Source organism: Cnephaeus nilssonii, assembly GCF_951640355.1.
Source record: "Cnephaeus nilssonii genome assembly, chromosome: 17".
Lineage (NCBI taxonomy): Eukaryota > Metazoa > Chordata > Mammalia > Chiroptera > Vespertilionidae > Cnephaeus > Cnephaeus nilssonii.
Window position 1 is genome coordinate 2,902,611 of NC_137088.1, and position 25,901 is coordinate 2,928,511.

General features: G+C 66.5%; 4 protein-coding genes across 7 annotated transcripts; 2 read left to right on the forward strand and 2 right to left on the reverse strand.

Annotated features, from left to right (window-relative positions):
* Window positions 1-147: 147 nt before the first annotated feature.
* PARP3 (poly(ADP-ribose) polymerase family member 3) lies at window positions 148-7,724 on the forward strand. 3 transcript variants are annotated; one of them, XM_079795514.1, is made up of 12 exons: window positions 148-313; window positions 543-783; window positions 977-1,158; window positions 1,943-2,068; window positions 2,270-2,458; window positions 2,553-2,706; window positions 2,790-3,022; window positions 3,227-3,373; window positions 3,563-3,649; window positions 3,875-4,052; window positions 5,080-5,235; window positions 5,858-7,724. In XM_079795514.1, the coding sequence occupies exons 3-12, from the start codon at window positions 979-981 to the stop codon at window positions 6,025-6,027; spliced, it is 1,620 nt and encodes a 539-aa protein (XP_079651640.1). In that variant the 5' UTR covers window positions 148-313; window positions 543-783; window positions 977-978; the 3' UTR covers window positions 6,028-7,724. The 3 variants fall into 3 exon arrangements, with proteins under 3 accessions (XP_079651640.1, XP_079651641.1, XP_079651639.1); XM_079795513.1 differs by having other exon boundaries at window positions 151-313; window positions 543-787; XM_079795515.1 differs by lacking the exon at window positions 543-783 and having other exon boundaries at window positions 973-1,158.
* An 805-nt stretch (window positions 7,725-8,529) lies between these two features.
* GPR62 (G protein-coupled receptor 62) lies at window positions 8,530-10,952 on the forward strand. Its single transcript, XM_079795519.1, has 2 exons — window positions 8,530-9,245; window positions 9,329-10,952. The coding sequence occupies exons 1-2, from the start codon at window positions 9,202-9,204 to the stop codon at window positions 10,434-10,436; spliced, it is 1,152 nt and encodes a 383-aa protein (XP_079651645.1). The 5' UTR covers window positions 8,530-9,201; the 3' UTR covers window positions 10,437-10,952.
* Window positions 10,953-11,274: 322 nt separating this feature from the next.
* PCBP4 (poly(rC) binding protein 4) lies at window positions 11,275-20,324 on the reverse strand. Of its 2 annotated transcripts, none has more exons than XM_079795521.1 (13): window positions 20,219-20,324; window positions 14,482-14,626; window positions 14,275-14,298; window positions 14,138-14,170; window positions 13,845-13,961; window positions 13,415-13,546; window positions 13,169-13,297; window positions 12,906-12,980; window positions 12,729-12,773; window positions 12,576-12,639; window positions 12,413-12,465; window positions 12,155-12,324; window positions 11,275-11,664 (listed from the first exon to the last, which is right to left on the reverse strand). In XM_079795521.1, the coding sequence occupies exons 2-13, from the start codon at window positions 14,560-14,562 to the stop codon at window positions 11,517-11,519; spliced, it is 1,071 nt and encodes a 356-aa protein (XP_079651647.1). In that variant the 5' UTR covers window positions 14,563-14,626; window positions 20,219-20,324; the 3' UTR covers window positions 11,275-11,516. The 2 variants fall into 2 exon arrangements, with proteins under 2 accessions (XP_079651647.1, XP_079651646.1); XM_079795520.1 differs by having other exon boundaries at window positions 11,278-11,861.
* Window positions 20,325-21,055: 731 nt separating this feature from the next.
* ABHD14B (abhydrolase domain containing 14B) lies at window positions 21,056-25,612 on the reverse strand. Its single transcript, XM_079795524.1, has 4 exons — window positions 25,308-25,612; window positions 24,196-24,423; window positions 22,668-22,909; window positions 21,056-22,346 (listed from the first exon to the last, which is right to left on the reverse strand). The coding sequence occupies exons 1-4, from the start codon at window positions 25,480-25,482 to the stop codon at window positions 22,167-22,169; spliced, it is 825 nt and encodes a 274-aa protein (XP_079651650.1). The 5' UTR covers window positions 25,483-25,612; the 3' UTR covers window positions 21,056-22,166.
* Window positions 25,613-25,901: the final 289 nt, after the last annotated feature.

Here is a 25,901-nt window from a genome sequence, read left to right on the forward strand (position 1 = left end):
AGCAGCCCTCAGGGCGCGTCAGCCCTCTGGGCCCGGGCAGTGTGGGATCGTGTCCACCCACTCGTGGGACAGGCTGCACGCGCCGGCCTGACCCAGCCTCTGACTCACCGGCCTGGTGACCGAATAGCTGGAATCCTACACCACCACAGCCCAGCCTTTCCCCGCCTCTGGCGACTGTCGGGAAGTCCCTCCCTAAGTCACACTTCAGGCTGACAGAGGGTTGCTAGCGGGGCCCCTAGAACGGGGGCTGCCCGGGGAGGTCCTGATACTGGGCCTGAGGCCGCCGCCTCTCCCAGGTCCCTGCTGCTCTTAGGTGAGTGCCCTATGGCCCTGGTCCGCAGTCCTGGGCAGGGCAGGGCAGGGCAGGGTGGGACTGCCCTTGCCCACTGGCAACTCAAGGCCGCTGGGACCCAGGCTGGCACCCCTGAACTATGGAGCTCACTGGGAAGGGTTTCTGTGTCACTGGGTCCCAACCTCGGGAGACACCAATCTGGCCCCAAGGGTGCTGCCCCCTGGCCACCACTGCCCATTCTCCTCCATAGCTGCGGTGACTCAGCCCAGCACCCATACCAGCCCCAGGCAGCTGCGAAGGGGGAGGAGCAGGCAGTGCCCCGGAGTGCTCTGGAAGGAGGAGGAGCCCCTAAGTGGGAGGGAAGACTTGCGTTTCGCTTTCTCTGCGCCCTGGACAAACTGGAGAGCCAGAGAGGGGAGGGAGCCACTCTTCCTTGACCGAAGTGGGCACACTGGACAGGGCCCTGGCCTGGCCCCGGCACCAGGGACAAGGCATGTTGGGGCGCAGAGGACGGGTTGTGGGCTGGGGCTGGGAATGTGGAATGGAGGCGACTGGGGGGGAGGGGGGCGAGACAGGGGCAGCTCACCAAAGGTCACGCCCAGGGCGGGGCAGGTTGGTGCTGTACCAGCCAGGTGGGGTGCAAGGCCAGGGAAGGTTGAAGGCCCTCTCGGTGCCCCCAGACAGCCATGGCTCCCAAGCGCAAGCCCCCTGTGCAGTGTGAGGGCCCTGACAAGAAGAAGGGACGGCAGGGGACGGAGGAGGACAGCTTCCGGGCCACTGCGGAGGCCCTCAAGGCCGCGCCCACAGAGAAGCGCACAGTCCGCGTGGACGCCTCGTGTCCTCTCAGCCGCAGCCCCGGGGCCCAGGTAAGGGGGGCCCCCAGCCAGGCCCGGGGCCTGCCCTCCTGGGTCAAGTACACTCAGACCTGCTCCCCTCCCCACTGGGGCTGGCTCTGGCCACGGAGCTCAAGGGTCCCAGGTCAGGCACGTCTCCAAGACCCCAAGGGTCAGGCAGGGCCACATCTCATCAGACCTGGGGATCTCTTGTCTGCTCTCTTTCTAATTTACTTTTTAATGTGTTTTTACTGATTTCAGAGAGGAAGGGAGAGGGACAGGGAGAGGGAGAGAGAGATAGAAACATCAATGATGAGAGAATCACTGATGGCTGCCTCCTGCACGCCCCACACTGGGGATGGAGCCTACAACCCGGGCACGTGCCCTGCCCGGGAATCGAACCCTGACCTCCTGGTTCATAGGTTGACACTCAACCACTGAGCCACGCCGGCCGGGCTCCTGTCTGCACTTAGACCGCAGGGCAGGCCCTGGCTTCTTAGGCCTCCCCCTCCCACACTTAGAGCCGGCTCACCTGTGTCCCCCCAGCCCAGCCCACCGGGGAGGGTGTGTCCCCCTGAGATCCTCCCAGGCCAGAGCCGGTCTCCCTCAGTCCCTGCCCCAGAGCACAGCCGCGTCCTGTCCTCCCAGAACCTCCCCCACTGCCCGGGGTGAGCCATGGCCACTCAGACTCCGGGGGGCAGAACTATGACCCCCTCAAGCCTCCCCAGCCAGGGCCTCCTCTGCCGCCCGGTGCAGTCAGACCCCCGTGAGGTGCGGCTGCCCGCGCCAGCCTGCCCTGCCCTGCCCCCTGGCCCAGGTGCACCAGGACTACGACTGCACCCTGAACCAGACCAACATCGGCAACAACAACAACAAGTTCTACATCATCCAGCTGCTGGAGGACGGCGGGCGCTTCGCCTGCTGGAACCGCTGGGGCCGCGTGGTGAGTGCCCGCCCGCTCCCGCCTCCCCTGCCTCCCCCGGCTCAGCACAGGCCCCCGGTGCCCAGGGTCCCACCGCATCCTCGGGCCCCAAGGACACAGATGCTGACCCGCCCAGGCGCCCAGCACACGGCCTGGCACCACGGACCAGCGGGTGCTATGGTGGCAGCGCGGTGGGCACCCCCTGAAGGCTGTCATTTGCAGGGAGAGGTGGGCCAGTCCAAGCTCAGCTACTTCGCGTCCCTGGAGGATGCCAAGAAGGACTTCGAGAAGAAATTTCGGGACAAGACCAAGAACAGCTGGGCGGAGCGGGAGCACTTCGTGGCCCACCCGGGCAAGTACACGCTCATCGAGGTGCAAGGCGAGGACGAGGCCCAGGAGGCTGTGGTGAAGGTGAAGGCCGCGGGGAGTGGGCGGGCCCTGGGCTGAGGGAGGGAAGGCTCGACCCAGCTGCCCGCTGTGCAGGCTCAGGCCAGACCTGCCGCAGGTGCAGTCCCTCTGCGCCCAGGTGGACGGAGGCCCCGTGAGGACCGTGGCTCAGCGCGTGCGGCCCTGCTCCCTGGACGCGGCCACACAGCAGCTCATCACCAACATCTTCAGCAAGGACATGTTCAGTGACGCCATGGCCCTCATGAACCTGGGTGAGGACCGGGGCCCGGCTGGGGGCAGGGGCCCTGGGGGCGGGGGGCAGCGGGCTGAGCCTCCCCGTGCTCCCCGCCCCCAGACGTGAAGAAGATGCCCCTGGGGAAGCTGAGCAAGCAGCAGATCGCGCGGGGCTTCGAGGCGCTGGAGGCCCTGGAGGCGGCCCTGAAAGGCCCCGCGGACGTGGCCGGCGGCCGCAGCCTGGAGGACCTGTCCTCCCACTTCTACACCGTCATTCCCCACAACTTCGGCCGCAGCCGGCCCCCGCCCATCAGCTCCCCGGAGCTCCTGCAGGCCAAGAAGGACATGCTGCAGGTGAGGGGGCGGCGGGGGGACGGGGCGCAGGCGGGAGGAGGGGGGCCGGTGGCCCAGCAGGCAGACATGGACGGGGATGTGCAGGCCAGAGGACAGAGAGCTGGGGGAGAGCAGGGGGACAGATGCGCGGGCTGGCCACGGTCCCAGTCCTGTGGGAGGAGGGCGAGAGGTCGCGTGGACGAGCCGCTGGCGCCGTCCCCGCAGGTGCTGGCGGACATCGAGCTGGCCCAGACCCTGCAGGCAGCCCCCGAGGAGGAGAAGGTGGAGGAGGTGCCGCACCCCCTGGACCGAGACTACCAGCTCCTCAGGTGCCAGCTCCAGCTGCTGGACCCAGAGGCGCCTGAGTACAAGGTGGGCTGGGCCTCCCGAGCAGCCGGGCTAACCGAGGCACCGTCCCCCTGCCCTCTGCCCACGGCCCCTTGCCCTTGGCCTTCCTCCCTGTGTCTCTAGGGCTTGAGCTCTGAGAGCCCCGCCACTGGGGGACCGGTGGGGGTTCACCCGTGCCTCTCGCCCTTGGCACCCCGCGCCCTCTCCCCGCAGGTGATCCACACCTACTTGAAGCAGACGGGCGGCAGCTACAGGAACCCGGAGCTACGGCACGTTTGGAAAGTGAACCGAGACGGGGAGGTGAGGGGAGCCCCAAAGCCCTCCCATCCCTGCCCGGATCGGGGAGATGGAGGGCCTGGCTTAGGTGTCCCTTACTGCATCGTCTTAGCCTCTGGGACCCGTTTCCACCGGGCCCGGGCTTGTGGGTGTGTGCATGAGGGTGTGAGTGCCCCGGGGTTCCCAGGCCTCAGTTGGACCCCTGAGCTGGTGGGCACGGCTCTCCTGTTCCCCACCCCCCCCCCCCAGGGAGACAGGTTCCAGGCCCACTCCACGCTGGGCAACCGCAGGCTGCTGTGGCACGGCACCAACGTGGCCGTGGTGGCCGCCATCCTCACCAGCGGGCTGCGCATCATGCCACATTCTGGCGGCCGCGTGGGCAAGGGCATCTACTTCGCCTCGGAGAACAGCAAGTCGGCCGGCTACGGTGAGGCGCCCTCGGCCCAGCCCTGGGCGGGCATGGGGCCTGAGAGGGTGGCCCCGTTTGAGGAGGACCCGGGAGAGGGACCCTTGAACTGGGACTGACCAGAGCACTCAGCGGGGCCCCCTGGGGTTCAGGGGCACCTGGGATGGGGACGCTTCCTAGAGAAGGCCCCGCGGGCGGGTGAGCGTGCCAACCAGGCCTGGGCCAAGCAGCCAGGGTGGCGCAGAGGCTGGGCGCGGCAGGTGTGGCCAGATGGCAAAGCTCAGAGCAAAGGCCTGTGTGGGCGGGGCCTGGGGGCCTGGAGGATCATGGGGCTTATCTGCCCTTGGGACTTGGATGTGGCAGGCCCTCAGTGCTGTGGCCATGGGGAGGTGGCAGAGGCCAGAGGCTCAGGGGGCGGTGCCCTCACCAGGCCATGGGGATGGGCACCCAGGCCGGGACGGTGGAGTGGGGAGGAGAGAATCCGTGAGGGATTCGCAGGAGGGGGAGCAGCTGGGGGGAAGGGCCCCCGGGGTCTCTAGTGACCCGCAAGTTTCTATCCAGAGGTGTCTTCACTGGGGGGACCTCACAGACTGGCTCCTCAGCCAGGCTGACCCCATCATTGAGACCACACCACCCACCCGAGACTGCAAGGCCCGAGGGCGGATGGGGCTGAAGTTCCAGGGGGTCTGAGGCTGCCAAGGCCAGGGCCACGGGGCCGAGCAGGAGGCAGAGGAGCCTAAGGAAGAGGCGGGGTGGCCGCAGGAGCTGGTGCCGGCGGTCCAGGCCAGGGGTGAGGGGTGCTAGTGGCAGAGCGGCCCGGGAGGAAAGCCCCCACCCGCGTCTGTGCCTGGGGGGCCATGGCCAACCTCGGTGAGGGCAGGAGTGGGGGGTGGGGGGGAGCGCGGCCAGGACAAGGGGTGTCTTCAGGAGGAAGAGTGGGCAGCCCTTTGCGCTGGGGCCCAGTGAGAGGAGGTACCCATGCAGCAGCGAGGGGCCCAGGGAGTCGGGCTGGGGCCGAGCTGCCCTCCTGAGCCGCCGTGTCCCCCAGTTACCACCATGTTGTGTGGGGCCCACCGCATCGCCTACATGTTCCTGGGGGAGGTGGCCTTGGGCAGGGAGCACCACATCACGGCTGACGAGCCCGGCTTGAAGCAGCCACCCCCCGGCTTCGACAGCGTCATCGCCCGAGGCCACACGGAGCCTGGTGAGTCCCGGGCCTGGGAGGGAGGGGGCGCTGAGGTCAGGGCCCAGGATGCTTTCAGGAGGAGGCAGCAGCAGAGAAGGGGCTGGGAGAAGCAGGCTTCCTCCCTGCAGCCATTCCCTTTGCCATCCCACCAATCATCCCTGGGTATCCAGGAGGGCTTCAAGGAGGAGGTGTCATTGACTGAGCATCAAAAGATGAGTAGGTGGCCCTAGCCAGTGGATAGAGCATCGGCCTGTGGACTGAAGGGTCCCAGGTTCGATTCCGGACAAGGGCACATGCCAAGGTTGTGGGCTCGATCCCCAGTGTGGGGCGTGGAGGAGGCAGCCGATCAATGATTCTCTGTCATCATTGGTGTTCCTATCTCTCTCTCTCCCTCTCCCTTCCTCTCTGAAATCAATAAAAATTTTTAAAAATTAAAAAAAGATGAGCAGGAGTCTCCCAGGCAAAGGAATGGAGGGGGATAGTCCAGGCAGAGGCCCGGCCTGTGCCGTGGTTTGGAGGTTGGCAGGGCGGGAAGTGTGGGCATTCCCGTGGCGGAAGGGGAGAGCATAGGGCGGAACGTACCCTTGAGGCCAAGGACCAGTGACCCTCGGGTCACCCCTGGCCCTTGCTGTGTACGCAGATCCCACCCAGGACACGGAGCTGGAGCTGGACGGCCGGCGAGTGGCAGTGCCCCAGGGCCAGCCCACGCCCTGCCCCGAGTTCAGCCATTCCTGCTTCTCCCAGAGCGAGTACCTCATCTACCAGGAGAGCCAGTGCCGCCTGCGGTACCTGCTGGAGGTGTGCCTCTGAGCGCCGCCCTCTCCCCGGGCCCTGCCAGGGACACACTGCCGTCTGTCTTCTCACCCACGTCACCGCTTCTCGCTCCCAAATCTCCCTTCTGTGTCCCAGACAGTGGTCCCCGCTCCCTTCATCCCCACTAGCCCTGGCCTGGCTGCGGCCCGAGTCTCGCCTGCTGAGGTGACGGGTGCGAGGGACTGGCATCCCCGGGACACAGTGCCGCAGCCTCTTCGGGCTGAGTAGTTAGAGGGGCACAGGCTGAGTGAGGGTGTCGGACCCCTTAGCCGCCCGGGCCGTCCACCCAGGCCCAGCCTGTCCGTCCCAGAGGTGTGACCGCCAGTGGAGGCTGGACTGCAGGCAGCAAGTTCATTAAACACTGAGTCCGCTCACCCCAGGCTCCGACGGTCTGTGCTGCAGCCGCACGAGCCTGGGCCCCTTCCTCTCCACCGTGACCCCCCACGGCCCACCCCTACCCTCCCTGGTCCATCTGTGGCCCCCCACCGCCCCTGCTCACTGCGCTTTCAAAGACCCTCACCATCCACTCAGGACTGGTGGCCATCTGGGGACCCACATGGCCATCTGTCCGCTGGCCCGCACGTGGCCAGGCAAACCGAGCATCGCTCCTGTCTCGGCATCAACGTGTCTCAGATCTGCATGTTCCACACCAGCTGAGCACACACCGAGCGCCCAGCTCTGCCACCGTGAATGATGCCCGTTAGCACCCGGGGGGTCACCCTACCCAGACGCGAGGGTGCGGGTGCTGTGTCTGCTTCTCCAGCTCCAATCCAACACCACAGGGGCCTTTCGTTCTCCCAGTCCCAGGCTCACACTTGCTTCTCCGTTCACAATAAGCATCTCCGTTCCCGTCAACATCAGTCTGTTGACTTGTTGGCTCCATCCCACACGAAAAGGAGATTCAGAATCACCGTGCCATGCCACCGTGAGCACACGCTTCCTGAGCAGGGTGCCATGTGAGCACACGCTCCCTGAGCAGGGTGCCATGTGAGCACACGCTTCCTGAGCTGGGTGCCATGCATGTGAGCACACGCTCCCTGAGCAGGGTGCCATGTGAGCACACGCTCCCTGAGCAGGGTGCCATGTGAGCACACGCTCCCTGAGCAGGGTGCCATGTGAGCACACGCTTCCTGAGCAGGGTGCCATGTGAGCACACGCTCCCTGAGCAGGGTGCCATGTGAGCACACGCTTCCTGAGCTGGGTGCCATGCCATGTGAGCACACGCTCCCTGAGCAGGGTGCCCTGTGAGCACACGCTTCCTGAGCTGGGTGCCATGCATGTGAGCACACGCTTTCTGAGCAGGGCTCAGGCACACTCACGCTCTTCACTGTTATCCTCTGGTCTTTAGATGAGCAGGGAGTGGGAACAGGTGAAATGTCGCCTGGATTAGTTAGTTAATGTTTCCTTTCGGTGTGGTTACGCCGTGGATGAAACAGAGGCAGGTTCCTCAGTTTCTGCTTATCTTCACCTTCAGGCAGGCTTTTCCTCATCTTCACTGACTTACTTTGTCAATACCCAGCACATTAACACAGTCCCAATCACACAGTTCCCGGAAGTCCAGCCTATACAATAACAGGTGCTCAGGGGAGTCACCCCCTGGCCCCGCACGCCGCCTGCCTGCTGCGGGGAGCCAGTTTCTGGCTTGGCCTTCATGTACTCGTTTTGGCAAATTAAAAAGCCACAGTCACACGACAGTTTCAAGTTTAGTTGAATGACTTTGGAGGAGCAGGCACGCTCCGCCCCCGTGGTCCCCATCCCTCCTAGTGCCGTCACCAGCTCGTTTTCTTTGCGCTGTTCCTGCCAGGCCTGCTGAGCCCTGCCCAGGCCCGGGTGGCTCAGCGCTGCCCAGGCCTGCGGGCCTCACTGGGCAGGGAGACCAATGCCGTCTCTTCCCTCTGAGCTCCGGAAGCAGATACCCTGGCTTCCAGGTACAACTCAGCTGGGTGATCGGGGACACACGCCTTCCCTGACCGGGCATCAGCTTACTCGTCTGCATAATGCAGAACTGGGCTGGGCCCTTTAAACCCCAGCAGAGAGGGAGTCAAACCTGGGGGGCCATGCCCTAGTCGCCACCACCTACATCCGTACCGATGCTGACCGCGTGCCCGTGATGGGCCCCAGGGGCGCAAGGGTGAGCAAGACGCAGACAAGGTCCCTGCTCTCACGGGACTAACATTCTAGTAAAACGGGCTCTAAACAAGCATACGTGTAGGTGAGAAATTCAGGATCAGGTAGGCAAAGTGCCAGGAAGGCAAGCAAAGCCGGGCAAAGGACAGGTGATGGGAAGGGGGAACGAGCTCCGGAGAGACGCACAGTCGCTGAGGGCCTCTCTCAAGCAGAGACCTGGGCTAGGTGAGGGGCAGCCGTGGGCAGGCCGGAGGGGAGGCGGTGCTGCTGGAAGAGGCAGCAGGTGCCCAGCTGCTGAGGTGGAACCCAGTTTGACACATGAGAGGACCCCAAGATGGCTGCTAGGGCCGGGAGTAGGGTAGGCCAGGAGGGGTGAGGTCAGAGAGAGGGGATGTCATTCTGAGGACAGGAAGCTCCCGGAGGGCTGGGAGCAGGGCCACGGCCGGATGTGACTTGTTGGAGGGACCCGCTTCAGCCGCCGTGCAGAGAGTGGACTGCAGGGCGGGCCTCCGTCAAGATCCAGTCAGCAACGCAGAAACCACTCTAGGAATTCCAGGCAAGAGGGATGAGATCCGGGAAAGGAACGAATCCACAGGGACCGTGAGGCCCCCCAAAGATGCACGACAGCGGAAGCTGCCTCCGCTCTCGGGTTGGATCCATCGTGGGAGGAAATGGTGTCCCTCTGTCCAGGGACCAGGGCCACCCGCAGGCACCAGAACCACAGAGGGGGCTGCCCGAAGGAGAGAGCTGGAGAGCCCCGCAGAGCGAGAGAGAGAACGCTGGCTCCTCCCGCCCCCCGCCCTCCACTGTCCTGCCTGCTCTGGGCCCCGCACAGCACAGCCTGCAGCCTGCAGCTGGCAGCTGCGAGGACCCGGGGGCTGGTGCCAGGCCCTGCCCCTCCCTTGCCAACTCCGCGCCTGCAAAGGGCAACATCAGAGTGACAGCCAGTACCATCTCCAGCAGGGCCTGAGCTGCTGGGGCAGCGGAGAGAGCCACGGTCCCAGCCTTGCACCCCTCCATGGGGCTGGCCAAACCCCCAAGAGGATGGGGGCCTGGGCAGCAGAGCCAGAGCCTGGGCAGCCTATGAGGTGAGGGGCCAGAGGAGCAAGAGGCGGGTGATGGGGAGGGGGGGAGGGGGCCCTCCCATTCCGCTCTCTGCATCCCAACCCAGGGTGAAGCCCGAGCGCTGGATGGCCAACACCACCGGGCTCCTCCAGGCCACCGAAGTCGCAGGCTCCATGGGGTTGATCCTGGCGGCCATCGTGGAGGCAGCAGCCCTGCTGGGCAACGGCGCGCTGCTGGTGGTGGTGCTGCGCACGCCGGGCCTGCAGGAGGCGCTCTACCTGATGCACCTGTGCATCGTGGACCTGCTGGCGGCCGCCTCCATCATGCCGCTGGGCCTGCTGGCCGCGCCACCGCCCGGGCTGGGCCGCGTGCGCCTGGACCCCGCGTCCTGCCGCGCCGCGCGCTTCCTCTCGGCCGCGCTGCTGCCCGCCTGCACGCTCGGGGTGGCGGCGCTGGGGCTGGCGCGCTGCCGCTTCATCGTGCACCCGCTGCGGCCCGGCGCGCGGCCGCCGCCCGGCCTGGTGCTCGTGGCCGTGTGGGCCGCCGCCGCGCTGCTGGGCGCGCTCTCCCTGCTCGGGCCGCCGCCCGCCCCGCCCCCGGCCCCGGCCCGCTGCTCCGTCCTGGCCGGCGGCCTCGGGCCCTTCCGGCCGCTCTGGGCGCTGCTGGCCTTCGCGGTGCCCGCCCTCCTGCTGCTCGGCGCCCACGGCAGCATCTTCCTGGTGGCGCGCCGCGCGGCCCTGCGGCCCCCTCCGCCCGCGCGCGGGCCCCGGCTGCGCTCCGACTCCCTGGACAGCCGCCTCTCCATCCTGCCCGCCCTGCGGCCCCGTCTGCCCGGGCGCAAGGCCGCCCTGGGGCCCGCGCTGGCCCTGGGCCAGTTCGCAGCCTGCTGGCTGCCCTACGGCTGTGCGTGCCTGGCGCCCGCCGCGCAGGCCGCCAAGGCGGAGGTGGCCGTCACCTGGGTCGCCTACTCGGCCTTCGCGGCGCACCCCTTCCTGTACGGCCTGCTGCAGCGCCCCCTGCGCCGGGCGCTGGGCCGCCTGGTGCGCCGAGCCCGGCCCCGGCGGGACTGCGCTCCCCGCACCTGGCACCCGCGGGCCCTCCTGCAGCGCCTACGGAGCCCTCCAGAGGGCCCTGCCCTGGGACCTTCTGAGGCACCAGATCCAGAACCGGACTCGGCAGGAGGGGGGACCCTCCGCATGCCCAAGGCCACCTGAGAGGGGATCTGACTCCTGCACTGAACTGGGGCCGGAGAGGGCGGTGGTATCAGAGGACCACCCAGCCTCCTGCCCTGGCGCAGGCAGGTTCCTTTGTTTCTGTCGGGAAAAGGCAGCCTGCAACCGGGGACGTCCAGAGGCTTCTGGGACCTAGGAACCCTGGGTTCTGGCTTAACTCTGCATGGCCTTGTGCGCCGTCTTCATTTCTCCCGTCTGCACCCTGGACCCTCTCTAAAGGCATCTCAGCTGAGGTGGCTGCTCCTCAGGCCAGGGAAGGAGCGAGGCGGGCAGGGTCCGAAGGGCTCGCAGCCGAAGGGGTGGGCCACACCAGGAGGAACCAGAGACTCAGAGCCGCCCTGACCGCCGCCCTGAGGGGCCGGCCAAGCCCCTGGAGCTCCTCTCTCCGCCTCTAAAAGGCCCGGAAAACAACCGGGTCCGCCTGGTGCTCGAGGCAGGAGGCTGGACACATCCCCCGCCCCCCACCCCCGAGGGTCCCGCGGGCCCAGAACCAGGGCTGGTGGGTCACAGATGGGGTCCTCTGGGGCTAGCCACACCCATTTTCTGCAAGTTTTGCCAACACCCACAGTGCTTCACAGCTTCCTGGTTTCAGAATATTTATTCAAAAACGGGGATTGAAAAAACTGTACAGAGTGTCTGCTGCTGAGAACTCAGCCCTGCCCCGTGGGACCCCGAGCGGCCTGGCCGTGCCCCCTCTTTGGGTTGCCCTCTGCCAAGCCCAGCCAGTCCATTCCAGTCAAAAGGGTTATCCGTGGAAGCAGCAGGGATCTGCGGGGAGGTGGGGAGAGAAGCGTGGCCCCCAGCCCCCCCCCCAGCCCTCCTCCCTGATCCCCACAAGGGGGCAGTAGGCTGGGAAGCCCTAAGGAATGGGGAGTGCATGAGTGACCCCCAAACTGGGGGCACTGAGGATGCTCCCTGCACCCAAGCACAGAGCTAGAGGGGGTGGAGCCCCTAGCTGGGACTGCGCAGCCCCCAGAACCCTGGGCCAGAAACGGCACCCACTCGGAGCACAGGGGCTCCCACAGAGCGGGGCCAGGCAGGGTGCGTCCATGCTTCTGAGCATTAGTGGTGTTGGGGACCGCGGTCCTGCCTGCTCCCGCATGGGCGCCCCAGCCGCCTCAGTAGGGCGAGAATTTCTGCCGCTCCGCTTTCTTGCTCCCGTTGGCCGCTGCCATCTTGGCCGTGTAGGCCGCCAAGCCGGGCGGCGGCCCTGGGGAGGCAGGGGGCAGAGCCAGGAAGGGCACAGGCTTGAGGCCGATGAAGTTGGACAGGGAGATGGCGTAGGGCGTGCCCAGCAGGCCAGGGGGAGCCGTGGGCAGGGCCGTCAGGGGCGGCGAGAAGGGGGTCGACAGGTCTGCGGGGGCCGAGCCGGGCGTCCCCCCAGAGGTAGACTTGGCCGTTTCTAGACTGGAGAGAGGGAGATGGGGGGAGAGGAAGGAGACGGTGGGGGGAGAGGGGACAAGGAGGGCAAGGTCAGGAGAAGGGAATGGAGGAGAAGGTGGGACAGCAGAGATTGTACGGGGCGGGGGGAGAAGCGGGGACCCCGGGATGGATGGAGAGGGGAAGATGGAGGGAGTGATGGAGAGGAGGGGCCCAGACAGAGAGGTCATCTCTCCCCACCCCACCCCACCTGTGCCTTTCTCAGGCAGGTAGCCCCCCTGACCTGTGACCTATGACCCCCATGCCCACCCCACACTCACCAGGCAGTGATGAGGTACTGAGCCAGAGCGATGGAGACGGGCGACCCAGTGATGGTCACGTGCCGCTCCCCAGCGCCCTCCGCCTGGTTCCCGATCTTGATGTGCGCCCCCGACATCTGCCGGATCTCGCTGATCTTGCTGCCCTGGCGCCCGATCACGCAGCCAATGAGCTGCGGGGAGGCGGGAGTTCAGCCCTGCCCAAGGCCCAGGCCCGGCCCGCCCCCCCCTCACCCACCCGGGCCCTGGGGCCCTGCTCACGTCGTTGGGAACCAAGAACTCCTGGGAGCTGGTCTGCGCGCCAGGATCCAGTCCTAGGGAGAAGAGGGGTGCGCGTGGCTCCGGGCCTTTCCTGCCCCCCATGACCATGGCAGGGGCTGCTGGCCCCGGGGACCTGCCCTGCCCTGCTGCTGAGGCTGCTCACCTGGCACCATGCTTGGGGAGGCAAAGGGGACCGCGTGGCCCGAGAGCTGCTGGAGCTTGGTGACCTGCGCGAGGAGAGGGGCAGAGGTCAGAGGGGGCAGAGGTCAGAGGAGGCTTGCTTTGGGAAGGGGTGCCTCAGGCTGGGGTCACTCACCTCCGCTGGGGTCACAGCCCCATACTGACTCTGGACGGAGAAGCCCTGCGGGGATGGAGAAGCCCCCGGGGGAAGGGGTTACTGGGACAGGTCAGGGCAGTCACTCCTCCCTGGACCCCCAATTCCTCCTTCCATCCCCCCCCTTTTCCAACAAGGCCCCCCGTACTGTCCCCTCACCTGGTTGGCGGAGAGAAGGACGGTGCCTAAGGAGAGGCTGGGGTGATACGGGATGGTGGCCCCTTTGGGTGGGGACTGGAAGGACAAACGGGGTAGCTGTCAGGACCCCGCCAGGCCACCCTGACCTCACAGGGGTCCTACGTGTCAAGGCCCTCCCCACGTCCCCCAGGAACACACATCGGACGTCCTGGGGGGTCCTGACCCATGGCCGCTGCCTCGCCTGCCCCCAGCGGTGTGCCCCCTCTCCTGCCCCCGAGCAGAACCTCCAGGATAACGGCGCAGATCTGGCGCACACACAGGATGATGGCGTCAGGCACCCCGGACACGGTGACAGCGCGCTCCGTGGAGTTGGGGAGCAGGTCCCCTGCCACCTGCACCTGGGCCCCCGTGGTCTGCAAGCAGAGAACAGGCCACTCTGTCAGCTCCCAGCCAGAGAAGGGCAGCCCCCTCAGAGCTGCCCGAGGGTAGGCAGGAGGGTGGGACTTCTGGGGTGGTCTCCCCCTCCCCACCTCTCGGATCTCCTTGATCTTGGTGCCGGCCTTCCCGATCAGGGAGCCACACTGGCTGGCGGGGATGACAAGGCGAAGGGTCACTGGAGGCCTGGAGACGGTCCCACCGTTTGCGGGAGCAGAGCAGAGATCCTGGGCGAGAGGACGGAGGGTGGGCCCTGCATGCCCCTGCTCCCCCCCTGCAGGCCCCTGCTGCTCCCCCCACTGCAGGCCCCTGCTCCCCCCCTGCAGGCCCCTGCTGCTCCCCCCCCCCTTGCAGGCCCCTGCTGCTCCCCCCACTGCAGGCCCCTGGGTTCCCCCACCTGCAGGGCAGCCCGCCCCAGTTCCATTCGAATGCGGGAACCCTGCCGGGCTCGGCCTCCCCTCCCACCCCAGCAAGTCCTGGTCCTCCCAGGGAACCAGCTGGGCCACCACCCAGCCGGTCACACACCTCGTCCAGCTTGAAGGCGATCATGGAGACGGCGTGGAAGACGGCCGCCGTGGACCCGGTGATGGTGGTGATGCGCTCGGGGCAGGAGCCCTCGGAGATGGTGATCCGGGCGCTGCTCTGCAGGAACAGGATAGGCGCGGGCAGCGGGCTCCTTCCTCCCCTCCTCGCGGCAGCCTGGCCGCCCGCCCCACTCAGGCCCCAGCAAAGCTGTAAACCCCACCTGAGGACAGGACCTCGGCCCCCCTTCCCCTCCAAACCAGGTGCCCCAGCTCCTCCCCACACTCCACCCTCACCTGCTCCCGGATCCGCTTGACGGTCTCCCCTTTCTGCAGAAAAAGATGGAGGAGGCTCTTAGCCTGCCCGCTGCCTCCTCTCCGGCACGGAGGCCGCAGGGCAGGTCGGAGGGGACAGAGCAGAACCCAGCACCTACCTTCCCGATGATGCTGCCCACCTCCTGCGGACAGACCAGAGAGGAGTCAGGGGGTGCCAATGCCCAGCCCTGCCCCTCCCTCCTTCCGACCTGCCCCCCCCCCCCCCCCCATGGAAGAGAGGACACCTGAGCTCCAACTCGGCCGGCCAGGCCTTACCTAGCCTTGCCCCCCCCCACCCCTGCCAAGTCGCAGCAGAGACCCCTCACCTTCCCGTGCATCAGCATCCGCAGCGTGAGGGTGATGCTGAGCTCCGGCTCCTCCTCCAGCCCCGCATCTGAGCCGCTCATCCTGTCAGGCGGGGCTGGGGCCACAGCGGCCTGGGGGTGCGTCCACGCTGCGGCCTGGCCGGCTCTGGCAGGGGCAGCGGCAGAGGGTGAGACAGGAGCTCAGCTCTCTCGGGTCTCCTGCCCTTGCGTGGGGACCCCAGAGCTGGGCTCACCAAACTCCCAGAGAAGAGAGATGACGGGGACCCTGAGTTTCAAGTGTCCCACGGACTGGGGTGCTCATGGGCAACTCACGAGCTGGGCGACCCAGGGCAGCTTGCTCACCCCCTCTGAGCCTCGGAGTCCTCACTGGAAGCAGGGGAAGCCAAGTCCCACCCCCAAAGAGTTATGAGAATTAAAACGAGCGAAGCACAGTCTCCATGAGCAGCCTGCCCTCCCCCTCGAACATGAACTGGGGGGCCTCTAGGATCCTGAGAAAGGGAGCCCCCCTCCCTGGCCTCCTGGAAGAGGGGACCCTGTGGATTGCCTGGAGCAGCCATGGGGAGCCACAGGAGGTCTCGGAAGGAGAGTGGACGCGAAGATAGCAAGGCTCCGAGGCCCTCTTGCCCGGCCTTCCCTGCCTGGCAAAGGCTTGGGGAGGGGATGGCGCCCCCAGAGGCTGCTCCTATCTGCTTAGCTCACCGAAGCGGCGGCACCCTGCAGGCAGCTGAGCACGGGAGTACTGGGGAGCGGGGGTGTCGGGGCTAAGCCCTGGTTTCCCAAGCCCTCTCCCACGTGCTGAGGAGGTAAGTGTGCGGGCTGGCCACCCTCCCAGCCTGGAGCGCGTTCTACTGTACAGAAACTAGTCACGTGGGGTCCGAGCCTCAATTTCCTCACCCGCAGAATGGAGGCAATCTCCCCCCGGGCTGGGTGATGGGTAGGAGAGGGACTTGGGGGGCTGGGGAATGTCAAGTTTGGAAACTGATGGAGAAAGGGGAGCTGGGATTAGCTGCTGGGATTAGCCGGCCGCCAGCCCTCCCCACTGGACCCCTTGGCCAGCCCCGGCTTAATCCTGAACCTTAATCCTGCCTGGAAATCCCTCCTCCCGCGGCTGTCTCCTGCCAAAGCTCAGCCTCGATGGGAGCTCACGGGGGACCGGCCCCGAGGAGGATCACAGGGAGGGGACCACCTGGTGCCGAGTCTGAGCCAAGACGGAGCCCCAACCCTGCAAACCCCTCCTGCCCAGGGGGACGCGGGGCAAAGGAGGGCCCAGCCTGGGGCGCTCCAGACGACCTCGGGGCACCTTCCTCCAGCCCCCACCCTGTCCTGATGTAGGGGTCAAGGGCATGGAGCAAGAAGGGGGGCTCCCTGGCTTTCTCCAGAAGCCTTAACAAGCCACTGCGTGGCATCAGGCCTGTTTCACCTGTACAATGGGGGTGACCCTGCCCCCCCAAGCACCCTGTAACTGTTGCCTCCCCACGACCGGCTCCTCCCTCCATTCCAATTTTGCCCACAGATTCTCCAGAGGTTAGAGGTCAACTGTGGACGCAGGGCCAGTGCCCCGTGGACATCCTGGCCAGCCTGGCGCTGGCTGCCCTTGCTAACATTCCCCCGGCTGCCTGCACTTCCCCCGCAAAGCGCTTGGGGTGACGCCGGTCTCTGCCTCCCCGGACAGCCAAGCCCGGGAGTCCCTTAGAGCAGGCGCCACGGCTGCCACCTTGTCGTGTCCCCAGAGCTCAGGCCAGGGCCAGGCCACAGGCCGGAGAGGGTGTTCAGAGCAAGCTGGTCAGCTGGAGAGCTGAATTCCCGGAGCAGAAAGGGAGCCTGGTGCCTGCAGAGGGTCTGTAACCTGCCCAAGGTCACAGAGCGGGCGGGAGGGACGAGCCCAGGGGGACTGGGTGGGTCCTGCCTGTCACGGGTCCTGGCTGAGTGTGAGTCCTTGTCCTGGAGGGGGGCTCTTCCAAGGTGGGGAGTGGTCTCTGAGACGCCTGCCTGGCTCGCAGGTGAGGGTCGTGTTTAGAAGGGACTGACAACTTGTCTAGAGCCATGGTCTCAGGGTTCAGAATCTCCTGAGGCTCAGGAACCCCTGTGGGGTGGTAACCATGGAGACCTGACAGGTCCTCAGACCATCTTCACCCCATCTCCTGGGGGCCTCGGACCCAGAAACACAGGGGTCAGAGGGCTGCAATGTACCCAGACTGGGCTCCTGCCCCAAAATGACAAGGTCTGCATGGAGCCCCACCCCCCAAATCCGGTGGGTAACCTTAGCCAGGCCTCCACCTGGCCTGGCCCTGCTTACCCACCTGGTTGTGTGTGTGTGTGTGTGTGATGCTGGTCTCTGTGTCCTTCCTGTTATGAGGGGCCCCCAAGGTCTGTCCTGTCTTAGGAGAGAACAAGGGGTCCCGACACAGGCCACCCAAATTACTCTCCCAGGAGCCCTAAGAGCCATCGGCCCCACTAGGCACACGGCTCCCCTCCGCCTCCTGGGCTCTAGGGAGTCGCTGCCGCTCCAGCCTGCTGGGCCTGGGTCCCTGCTGGGCCACCCACATGGCAGCCACACCTCATGCCACACTGACCTCCAGCTCACCTCTGGGGGCGCCAGGCCCCTCCCGTCAGCAGGCTCCCTGGCAGAGCCCAGCCCGCTTAGGCCAGCTCTGACCTCCGGTTCCCTCCTGCTCCCCGGCCCCCTCCCCAGTCCCAGCGCCCACTCCTGTCCCTGGCTTCCTGCCACTCAGGCTGGAGGGGGCCGAGGGGGGAGGTGACAGCTGTGTAAGCGATGGTGGCTGCTCCTTCCTGCCCCTCCCCCCCAGCTGTCTCTCTCATGACAGCTGCCCAATCAAAGGGCTGGGGGCTTAGCCAGCTCCCCCCACAGGCAGGGATCAAGTGTCCACCCTGGCTTTGTTCTGGAGCAAGAACAATCCGGGGGAGGGGAGGGCTCCTGGGGCCAGGCGGCTCCGCGGACCGGCCCACCCCTTGGGGGATTCCCTGGGCTCTGCTGGCCAGAGCATCTGGACCAACGAGGGCTTGGAGGCCCACCTGGGCTGGGGAGAGAGGGGTCCAGTCTCCAAGTTCACCCCCCACCTCACATCCCCCAGCATCCCCGCAGCACCTTCAGCGCCTAACCTAGCAACCTCCTCCACCTACTCCCAAAGCAGCCATGGTGGCCACGCCCAGTGGTGCTGGGGAATGCGTGGGGATCAGGCGGAGCAGGGCGCGGCCGGGGGCTGGACACTGGACCTGGGGCACACAGGGATTCTGACTCCCCTGCCCTTGGCCTTCTCGAGCTCACCATTCCTGATTAGCCAGGCCTCCACAGAACTGCCCCAGCATCCACGCGCCCAGCCGCTCAGCCTCCCAGGGTGGCCATTCATACCCACTTCTCCGGAGAGCCGGGGAGGAGGGGCCTGCAGGGGAGTGGCCTGGGTCTACCAGGGCTGTCTCGGACGCTCAGTGCCAGGCAGAGAAGGGAAGCTCAGGCACCCTGGCTGGGCCAGGAATGCGACAGCCTCCTCAGAGCATCCTTAGGCACCCCCTGCCCCCTGCCCCAAGAGTCCGCACAGCCAGGGGAAAACAAGGCAGGCCCAGGTCCGGACGGGGCTCCGGCAGAAAGGGCAGTATCCTGGCACAGCCCCACCCACGGGTACCCATCCCCTCACGGTCTCACCCACATTGAGAAAGATCTCTAGCTTCCATTCTCCATTCTGGGGCCGGGGTCGTGCGGATGCTCAATAGCCATCTTTGGCTCCCCAGTGCCTGAGGCTGAGCTCCACAGACAGGCACTCAAGGGCCTTCTCGATCGGACCCCTGCCAACTTCTCTTGTCTCATCTCCATCCCATCCCCCACACACCAGGCTGCAAAACACACCCAGCACCTCCGAGGCCTCTGCCCGGGTTGATCCCGGCTGGAAATGCCCGTCCTCCCCACTCTGTCCAAAGCCACCTCGCCTGCGAAGCTTTCCCCATCCACGTCAGATAAAATCCCTCGGGTCTCTGGGCCCCCACAGGTATGCCTACAACTCAAGGGAGCCCCAATCGGGCATTCCCAGACCTGTCTCTCCACAACACGGAGCGCTCCGCAGAGCAGGAGCCAGGACCGGGCTGAGTGTGCAGGGGAAAGACAGGGCTCACAGGGCCTGGGCATCAGGGACCAGAGATGGGGGTCAGGGGTCCCCGAGGAGCAGTGAGGATGGGGAGAGACGACATGGGGACCAGTCACAGGAGGGCCAGGACCTACCTGACGGGATGCCCAGGCCTCATTCCTCAGCACCCCAGATCCTGTCCCTGCTGTTTCTCTGGGTCTGGGGGCTCCCCGGGCATGTCATTGGGCTAGGGGATTTGCCTGGGCTTTGAGACTTCTGGGGACCCCAAGTGCGTTTCCCCAGGGGCCGGGGGGGGCTGGAAGAACGGCTGGGTGTGGCGTAGGTCTCACCCCGCCAGGCTGGGCCCATCCCAGTGGGACGGGCCTCACCAGAGGAACCTGAGGCCCAGAGAGGAAGGGGCTGGTGTGTGAGGCTGCAGGAGAGGCAACGGGCAGAGCTGGGGGGAGCTCGGGGTCCCCTTGTGTAGCTCCGATCTCTTCCCCAAGAAGTCTGTGTGCCATGCCATGGTGATGGAGGCTGGAGCGGGGCGGTGATGGGTGCAGGGAGGGTGGACAGAGCTTGTCTGGGGACACAGGGTGGGGCAAAGCAAGCCTCCCTGTGGCCTGGGCCTGCCGGGGTGTGTGGGCCGCCTGCTCCCAGCCCCCCGCCCTGAGCATGCGAGAAGAACAATCCCCTTGTGTCTGGGCAGCCTGGGCCTGCATGCTGATGAAGGCTGGAGGTGGGGGCTGGGGTGGGGGTGCCTTGGAGACTGAGAGGGTTCCAGGACCTTCAGATGGGAGAAGTATAGGGTCCCAGGTGCTGGCTCCGAGACAAAGAGGGTCACCCCAGGAGACAGGGAGGGCTGGAGTTGAGGTTGAGCTCCCAGGGAGTCCTGGGCTTGGAAGAGCTCTTTGTGGGGAAGGAGGGCCCCTGGGGACACACGCCCTGATGGTCCAGCACGAAGGGGAGCATCCCGGGCTGGGTGGGGACCGCGGCCCACATTCTGGGAGCAGGGACGGCAACTGGCCCTGGACGCATCCCTCCAGTCCCACTCCCCAGGGTGCGGGGCCGGGTGGGGCACTGGGTGCCACAGGTCTCAAGATGGCGGGCCTGGGACAGGGAGCCAGGAGCCGGTCACCTCCCTCCTCTGACCAGGAGGGTACCAGAGCCCCCCACCCCCAAGGACTCCAGCCAAGAAGCCAGGTCCGAGCTGAGGGGCTGAAGAGTCACAGGCACCAGGGACCCCTGGGAGCCCCCCCTGTCACCTCCACACCCTCCTGGTGTGGCCCCAGAGAAGACTGCGGAATAGGAAGGGGTGTGCACTGGGCTGGGGACCGCAGGGGGACGGCAGGTGGGGACAAGGATGGGCAGAACCAGAACCCAGGGCAGGTCCAAAGGACAGAAACTGCAGGTGGGGCGAGGCCTCCAATCTGGGGTCTCGCGTCCAGGAAGCTCCTCCCCGGTGTTGGGGGCTCCTCCAGCAGACCAGCGCCCCCCATCTGTGCAGGCCTGGGTCCGCGTGCGACGGGGAACGTGTTCCTTGCAGTCTCCCAGGCCCCCAAACCCAGGACCCCGGCTTGTGGGTTCGGGAGCCGGCTCCCAACCCCGGCCGAACCCCCACACTCGGCGGCCCGCGGTGCCCCGCCCGGCCCGCGCCCTACCTCGCTGGGGCTGTCCTGCGGCGGCGGCGGCGGCGCGGCGGCTGGGCCGCTCAGTCCCACATTGTCCCCGGGAGAGGCGGCCGCGCACAACTGCGAGTGACATCAGCTGCGAACAATGAGGGGTTTGACAGGCGCCGAGCCCGGCCGGCCCGGAGCCCGGCTCCGCGCCCCCCCACCCCCACCCCCCGGCCGCCCGGCGGCCCTCCCCGCCCCCTGCCCGGATCCGATTACAGCGCGGGCCCGCCCCGGCCGCCCCGTGCCGCAGCCCCGCCCCGCCCCGCGCGCCCGGGTGCGCCCCGCGCGGCGCCGCTTCCGGAGAGCGGGCGACCCTCCCCGCGCGGCGCCCCCGGCCCGGGAGCGGGAGGCGCGGGCTGAGCGGCCCTGGAGCGCGGCTCCAGCCTCGGTCCTCCCCGCGCTGCGCCCGGTCCGGGTCCCTTCCTCCGGCCGCCCGCCCGCCCGGCGCCGCCGCCGAGCCCCCTGCACCCCGCCGCCGGCCCCCGCACTGCCCCGCTTCGGCTCGGCCCCTGGGAACGTGGCTTCCACCCTCCGCGGGCCGCGTCCGTTATCTCCCGCTCGGCGCCACCCGTCCCTGCGCGGGGCTCTCGGTCCCCCCCACCCCCAGACCCGCACCCCCTGCCGCCCTCGGCTCCCGCGAGGCCCGGCCCCCGCCCGCCCAGGACAGGTTACCGAGCGGCCGGAGGAGGGGCCTGAGCACGAAGTGGCCCGGCACCCCGCCCGCGATCCCCCCGAAGCCACCCCGGAGTTCCTTTGGGGGCTGGGGTCGCTGGGGGGGCCGGCGAAGTTGAGACTCCGGTGGGGAATGGGCTGGAGTCGGCCCTCCTGCCCCCCTCCCCCCGCCCCAAGAGCAAAGCCACCTCCCTCCCCCCCGTAATCGGCTCAGCCCAGTCCCACTGACCTCCCCCTCCCCCCACAGCCGAGTCTCTGGGCACCTGGGTGTGTGAGGGCGGGGAGGGGAATCCAATCTCCCTTCCCTCCATCTGGCCTGGTGGACAAAGGGCAGGGGACCATCTGGTCCCGCCGGGGGGGGGGGGGGGGGCCGTGGTGGTGGCGGTCCCAAGGGGCGGGGGAGGGGCGGCGCTCTGGAGGCAGCGAGAGCCTGAGGGGTCTAATCGCTTCACTTTATTTCACGGACCTCCACTCTCCGCCCCACCCCCGGCCTGGGCGCCGGAGAGCAGCTTGGTCTGGCTCGGAAGACCCAGGCCTAACCACCTGGGAGGGTGTGGGGCCTCCGGGAAGGGGGAAGGGGGGAAAGGGGGAGGGGGAGATCTGAGGGTCAGAAGGGTGGTCCTCTCCTTTGGGGGGCAGTTCTGGTCGGGAGTGGAGCTCAGGGCAGGCCACAGCCTAAGCCTGGCAGAGGATGTCCTGCAAGGACTGGTCTCTGGGTCCCCACCCTCCCAGACATGGGGGTGCTGGATGGAAGGGAGAGCACGTGCCTCTGTGAATGCTTCTGTAGGCGTACAAGCAGGCATGCGTGCCCCTGAGTGTGCAGCCCATCAGGAGCCTGCACCTATGGGGTGGGGTCGTACTTGGGAACGTGTGAGCATGCATATGGGCATGTGTGTTCAGTGGCCTAAGAGGTGGGATGGGGCTGTGAGTGCCCTTTGGGGCGGCCAAGGCGGATGTGGGAGGCAGGAGGGGTGGGCTGCGCAGAGAGAGGAAGGAGCGAGAGCGAGCCGGAGAGCCCAGGGCAGAAGCTCATCTAATGGGTTACCCTCCACCAGATCACATCCGTGGATTCCTGATTTTTTTTTTTCTCTTGATTTCACCTCCTCAGTGTGTCACTGCAAGAGAAAGAGGAAAAGACAGACAGACAGACCCGAAAGACCAGCACCCAGACAGACACACAGACACACACACCTGTTGCGTGTGCAGGGGGAGAGAGAGCCCCCAGAAAGGCAAGCAGCCCACCGGACGGTAGAGCGGGGCCTCAGGCCAGTCCCTGCAGGAAACCCAGCAGCCCCGCGTGCCACTCCTCGGGTTTGTCCAGGTAGCAAGGGTGCCCCGCCCCCTCCATGACCAGCACCCGGTGGTTGGGCAGCTGCTTCAGGTGCTCAAAGCTGGTCTGGCCCATGGGGTCCCGGTCTCCGTAGACAATCAGAGCTGAGGTCTAGAGAGAGGAAAGAGGCAAATCAATGGGGACCTGCCACACCGGCCCCGGCCTCCCCATCCCTTCAGCCTCTGGGGTCACCCCAAAATGAGGGGAGAGACCAGCTGGCCCAGTGGGATGGGGGAGCCAGCGCCCAAGGGACGGGGTGTGGGTTCGTGTCTGTCCCAGTGCAGTTTAGCACAAGGCTTGGCACAGGGATCGAAGTCAAGCCCAGGAGCTACCCCCCCCCCGCCCCCGGCTACCCCACTCCCAGGTGAGGAAAGACCCCGGAGGGACTTGCCCCGGCTCCTGGCAGGGGCATCGCGCCTCCCACAGGGGTACCTTCACGCGGGCGTAGTCGGCAGCATTGACTTTGTCAGTGCAGATGGGGGCCACTGGCACATAGCCCCGGAGCGGGGAGCCGGGGGCCGTGAGGAAGGGCAGCGAGTACATGCCACTCAGCGACGGGCTGATCACAACCGGGGGGCCCAGGTCCAAGGCCTCCACCACAGCTGCCAGGAAGCTGCTGGGGACCAGCTCCCCCATAGGGGCCGGGGCTGTTGCGTCCTTGGAACGCCCCAGGCCTGCAGGGATTTCCGTGTGGAAGAAACAAGACAAGCCGGTGAGCGGGAGGGTCCCTTCCCCCAGAAAGCCCTCCTAGGTCCGTCTCTCCGTGCAGCACGCCCCGCTTTATTTCTGCCACAGCCGGGACGGTCCTGTCCGTGGCCGCCATGAGGCCCCTCCCTCGTCGGCACAGTGCTCTGGACAGAATCGGGCCCTGAAGTCCAACACAGCCGGACCCAAGTCCCAATTTTCCATTAACTAGCAATCAACGTGCTCCTGGGAGGGTCCCCTCGGCCTCTCCACTGCTGTTTCCCCAGCTGTTAAAGGGGAAAAGGGGCCGTAACCGGTTTGGCTCAGTGGATAGAGCGTTGGCCTGCGGACTGAAGGGTCCCAGATTCGATTCCGGTCAAGGGCATGTACCTTGGTTGCGCGCACATCCCCAGTGGGGGGTGTGCAGGAGGCAGCTGATCGACGTTTCTCTCTCATCAATGTTTCTAACTCTATCCCTCTCCCCTCTCTGTAAAAAAACTCAATAAAATGTTGTTGTTTTTTTAAATAAAGGGGAAAAGGGATCTGCCGTTTAAGATGGTTGTGAAATGGAGCTAACAGCTCGGGGACACCTGTCCAGGCACGGCAGGGTGAGTGCCCGAGGACGGGGCTGAGGGTTAGTCCCACCGTCCCCCCAGAAAGATTAGCTCCAGACCTTCCCCTTGAAACTCAGCCCAACCCACTGTCAGGACCAATCCCGCCTGGGCCTGGAGGCCCGCCCTGGGGCACTGAGGCCACGCCAGCCAAGGCCAGTGCGGGGAGCAGGTCAGCCGTGCGGTCCCTTCGGCCCTTGGCACCAGGGGGTGGGACCGCCAGTCTGGCTGCCCCTGCCTCCACCTGGACCCAGCCGAGCGGCTTAGCCACCCACCAGGACACCCAGCCTCCCTCTCAGGGCTTCCAGCGGGGCCCAGGGTTGTGGCTCTGTCAAAACACGTTCCTTCCAGTGGGCTGAGCACCAGTGACTGTGTCAGGTCCTGGCCAGAGTCACGCGGACATCATTCCATTCTCGCCAGCGCCAACCCCCACAGGAGCTCCGTTATCTCGCGTTACAGCCGAGGACACAGAGGCTCTGAGACACCGCCCTGGGCGACACCCGGAGCAGCTGGGCAGTGTCCAGGCAAATCCCGGTCAACACCAGGGAGGCTCGAGTTCTTGCAGTGCGCCCTGGGCCCTGGCCCAAGTCCCCCCAGACCCCCAGACCCGGGTCCCCAAGGAGGTCCCCGCCACCGCTCCCGAACGGAAGCCTGCCCAGAAGTACCTGGCAGGTCGATGGCCACCGCCCGGTAGCCCGCCTGCGCCAGCCTGAGCAGCGTGCCCAGTTTCTGCCAGGTCTCGGAGGAGAAGCGGACCCCGTGCAGCAGCAGCACGGAGAACCGGGCGGCCTGCCCTGCGCCCGGCCGCGCCTCCCGGAAGAAGAGGCTCTGGCCCTGCACCTGGATGGTGCCCTCCCGCTGCTCCACGTCCGCCATGCTGCCGCCTGCAGCGCCTGCGGTTCAAGACCAGGCTGATGAGCCACAGGGCAGGGGGGGGGGGGCACCCGGTAAAGTGGGAAAGCCGCCACAGAGAGGGCAAGGGTCCAGGGGAGCAGCAAGCACCCCTCCCCCTCCCCCAGGCTCCCAGAACTCTAGCAACAAGCTTTGGTGCGAGGAAAACGAAGGTGTTATTTCTCTCCGCCGTTCACTTAATTGTGTGGTCTTGGGGCCTCCGTTTCCTCATCTGAAAAATGGGCCATGAAAGCCGACATCAAGAATTAACGAGGTAAGAAGAAAAAGAGGCAAGTGAGGGTGCCTGCCCTCGGAAAGCACTCCACACAGGGCGCTCCCACGATGATGCTCGTTCTCACTGGCATCCTCTTCTGCAAGTGGGGACGATCCAGGAGCACTCAGCTCCCAGGGGGTCGATGGGGTTAAATGGGGCCGCGATGGCGAAACCCTGCGGGCCGGCCTGGCGCTCACTCCCGAGCGTGGTCGTTGCTCAGTTAGTAGCTGACTAGTTTGCTCACCACCCCCTTCCCCTTCCAGGCACCGTTAAGGGTCGTCGTTTGGCCCCGCAGGCCGGAGAGGTCGGGTCGGGGCTGGAGAAAAACACCCACTTTCTGGAAGCGGAAACCGCCGCGCTCGGAAGAAAAAGCATTTGGAAGTCCCGCCCGCGAGGGACGCAGGGTGCCCGGCGCGCTGCCGCTGTGGTCGGGGGGCGACCCCGGCGCCGCCAAGGCTCGCTCTGCGCCCTCCGAGGACCCGGTGCTGGCTCGGCGGGCCTGGCAGGGCGGGCGCCCGAGGAAGGGGAGCTGGGGAGCCGAGTGGGAAGGGGAGAAGCTGGGAGTAGTCTAACTGGAGAGAGGGAGAGAGAGTTGGGGCGCAAGGCAGGTACCTGGGGAGCTGCGTGGGCTCGCACAGCGGGAGGAAGCCGAGGACTGGAGGCGAACGGGGCCCGGGGCAGGGACACGGGGAGGGGCTGGGGCTGGGGAGCTGGGAGGTGCCCCGGCCGTGCTGCGGGGCGCCCTCTTGTGGCCACCATCGCGGCAGGGCCCACGTGCCCCAAGCATCGGACTGGGTGCCTTCGGAGACCCTCAGCGACCTGCCCCACAAGCCCAGGGCGCGGCTGGAGGAGGAGGGTTCCTTTGGGGTCGCATCCTGGCTGTGCCCGCCTCTCCTCCTCCCCATCCCCAGCCTGCACTGCCCAGGTCCAGAGTTGTTCGCCAGGCATGCAGTTGAGGCTCGACAGTTTGTTTTTGTTTTATTTATCCGCACCCAAGCATATTTTCCCATTGGTTTTTAGGGAGAGTGGAAGAGAGCGAAAGGCAGAGAGAAATATCGATGTGTTTGGTCGCCTCCTGCACATGCCCTGACCAGGGCCTGGGCCGGGGAGGAGCCTGCGACCCAGGCACATGCCCTTGACCAGAATCAAACCCGAAAGGGTCCCGCAGGCTGGCGCGCTATCCACTGAGCCAAGCCGGCTAGGGCG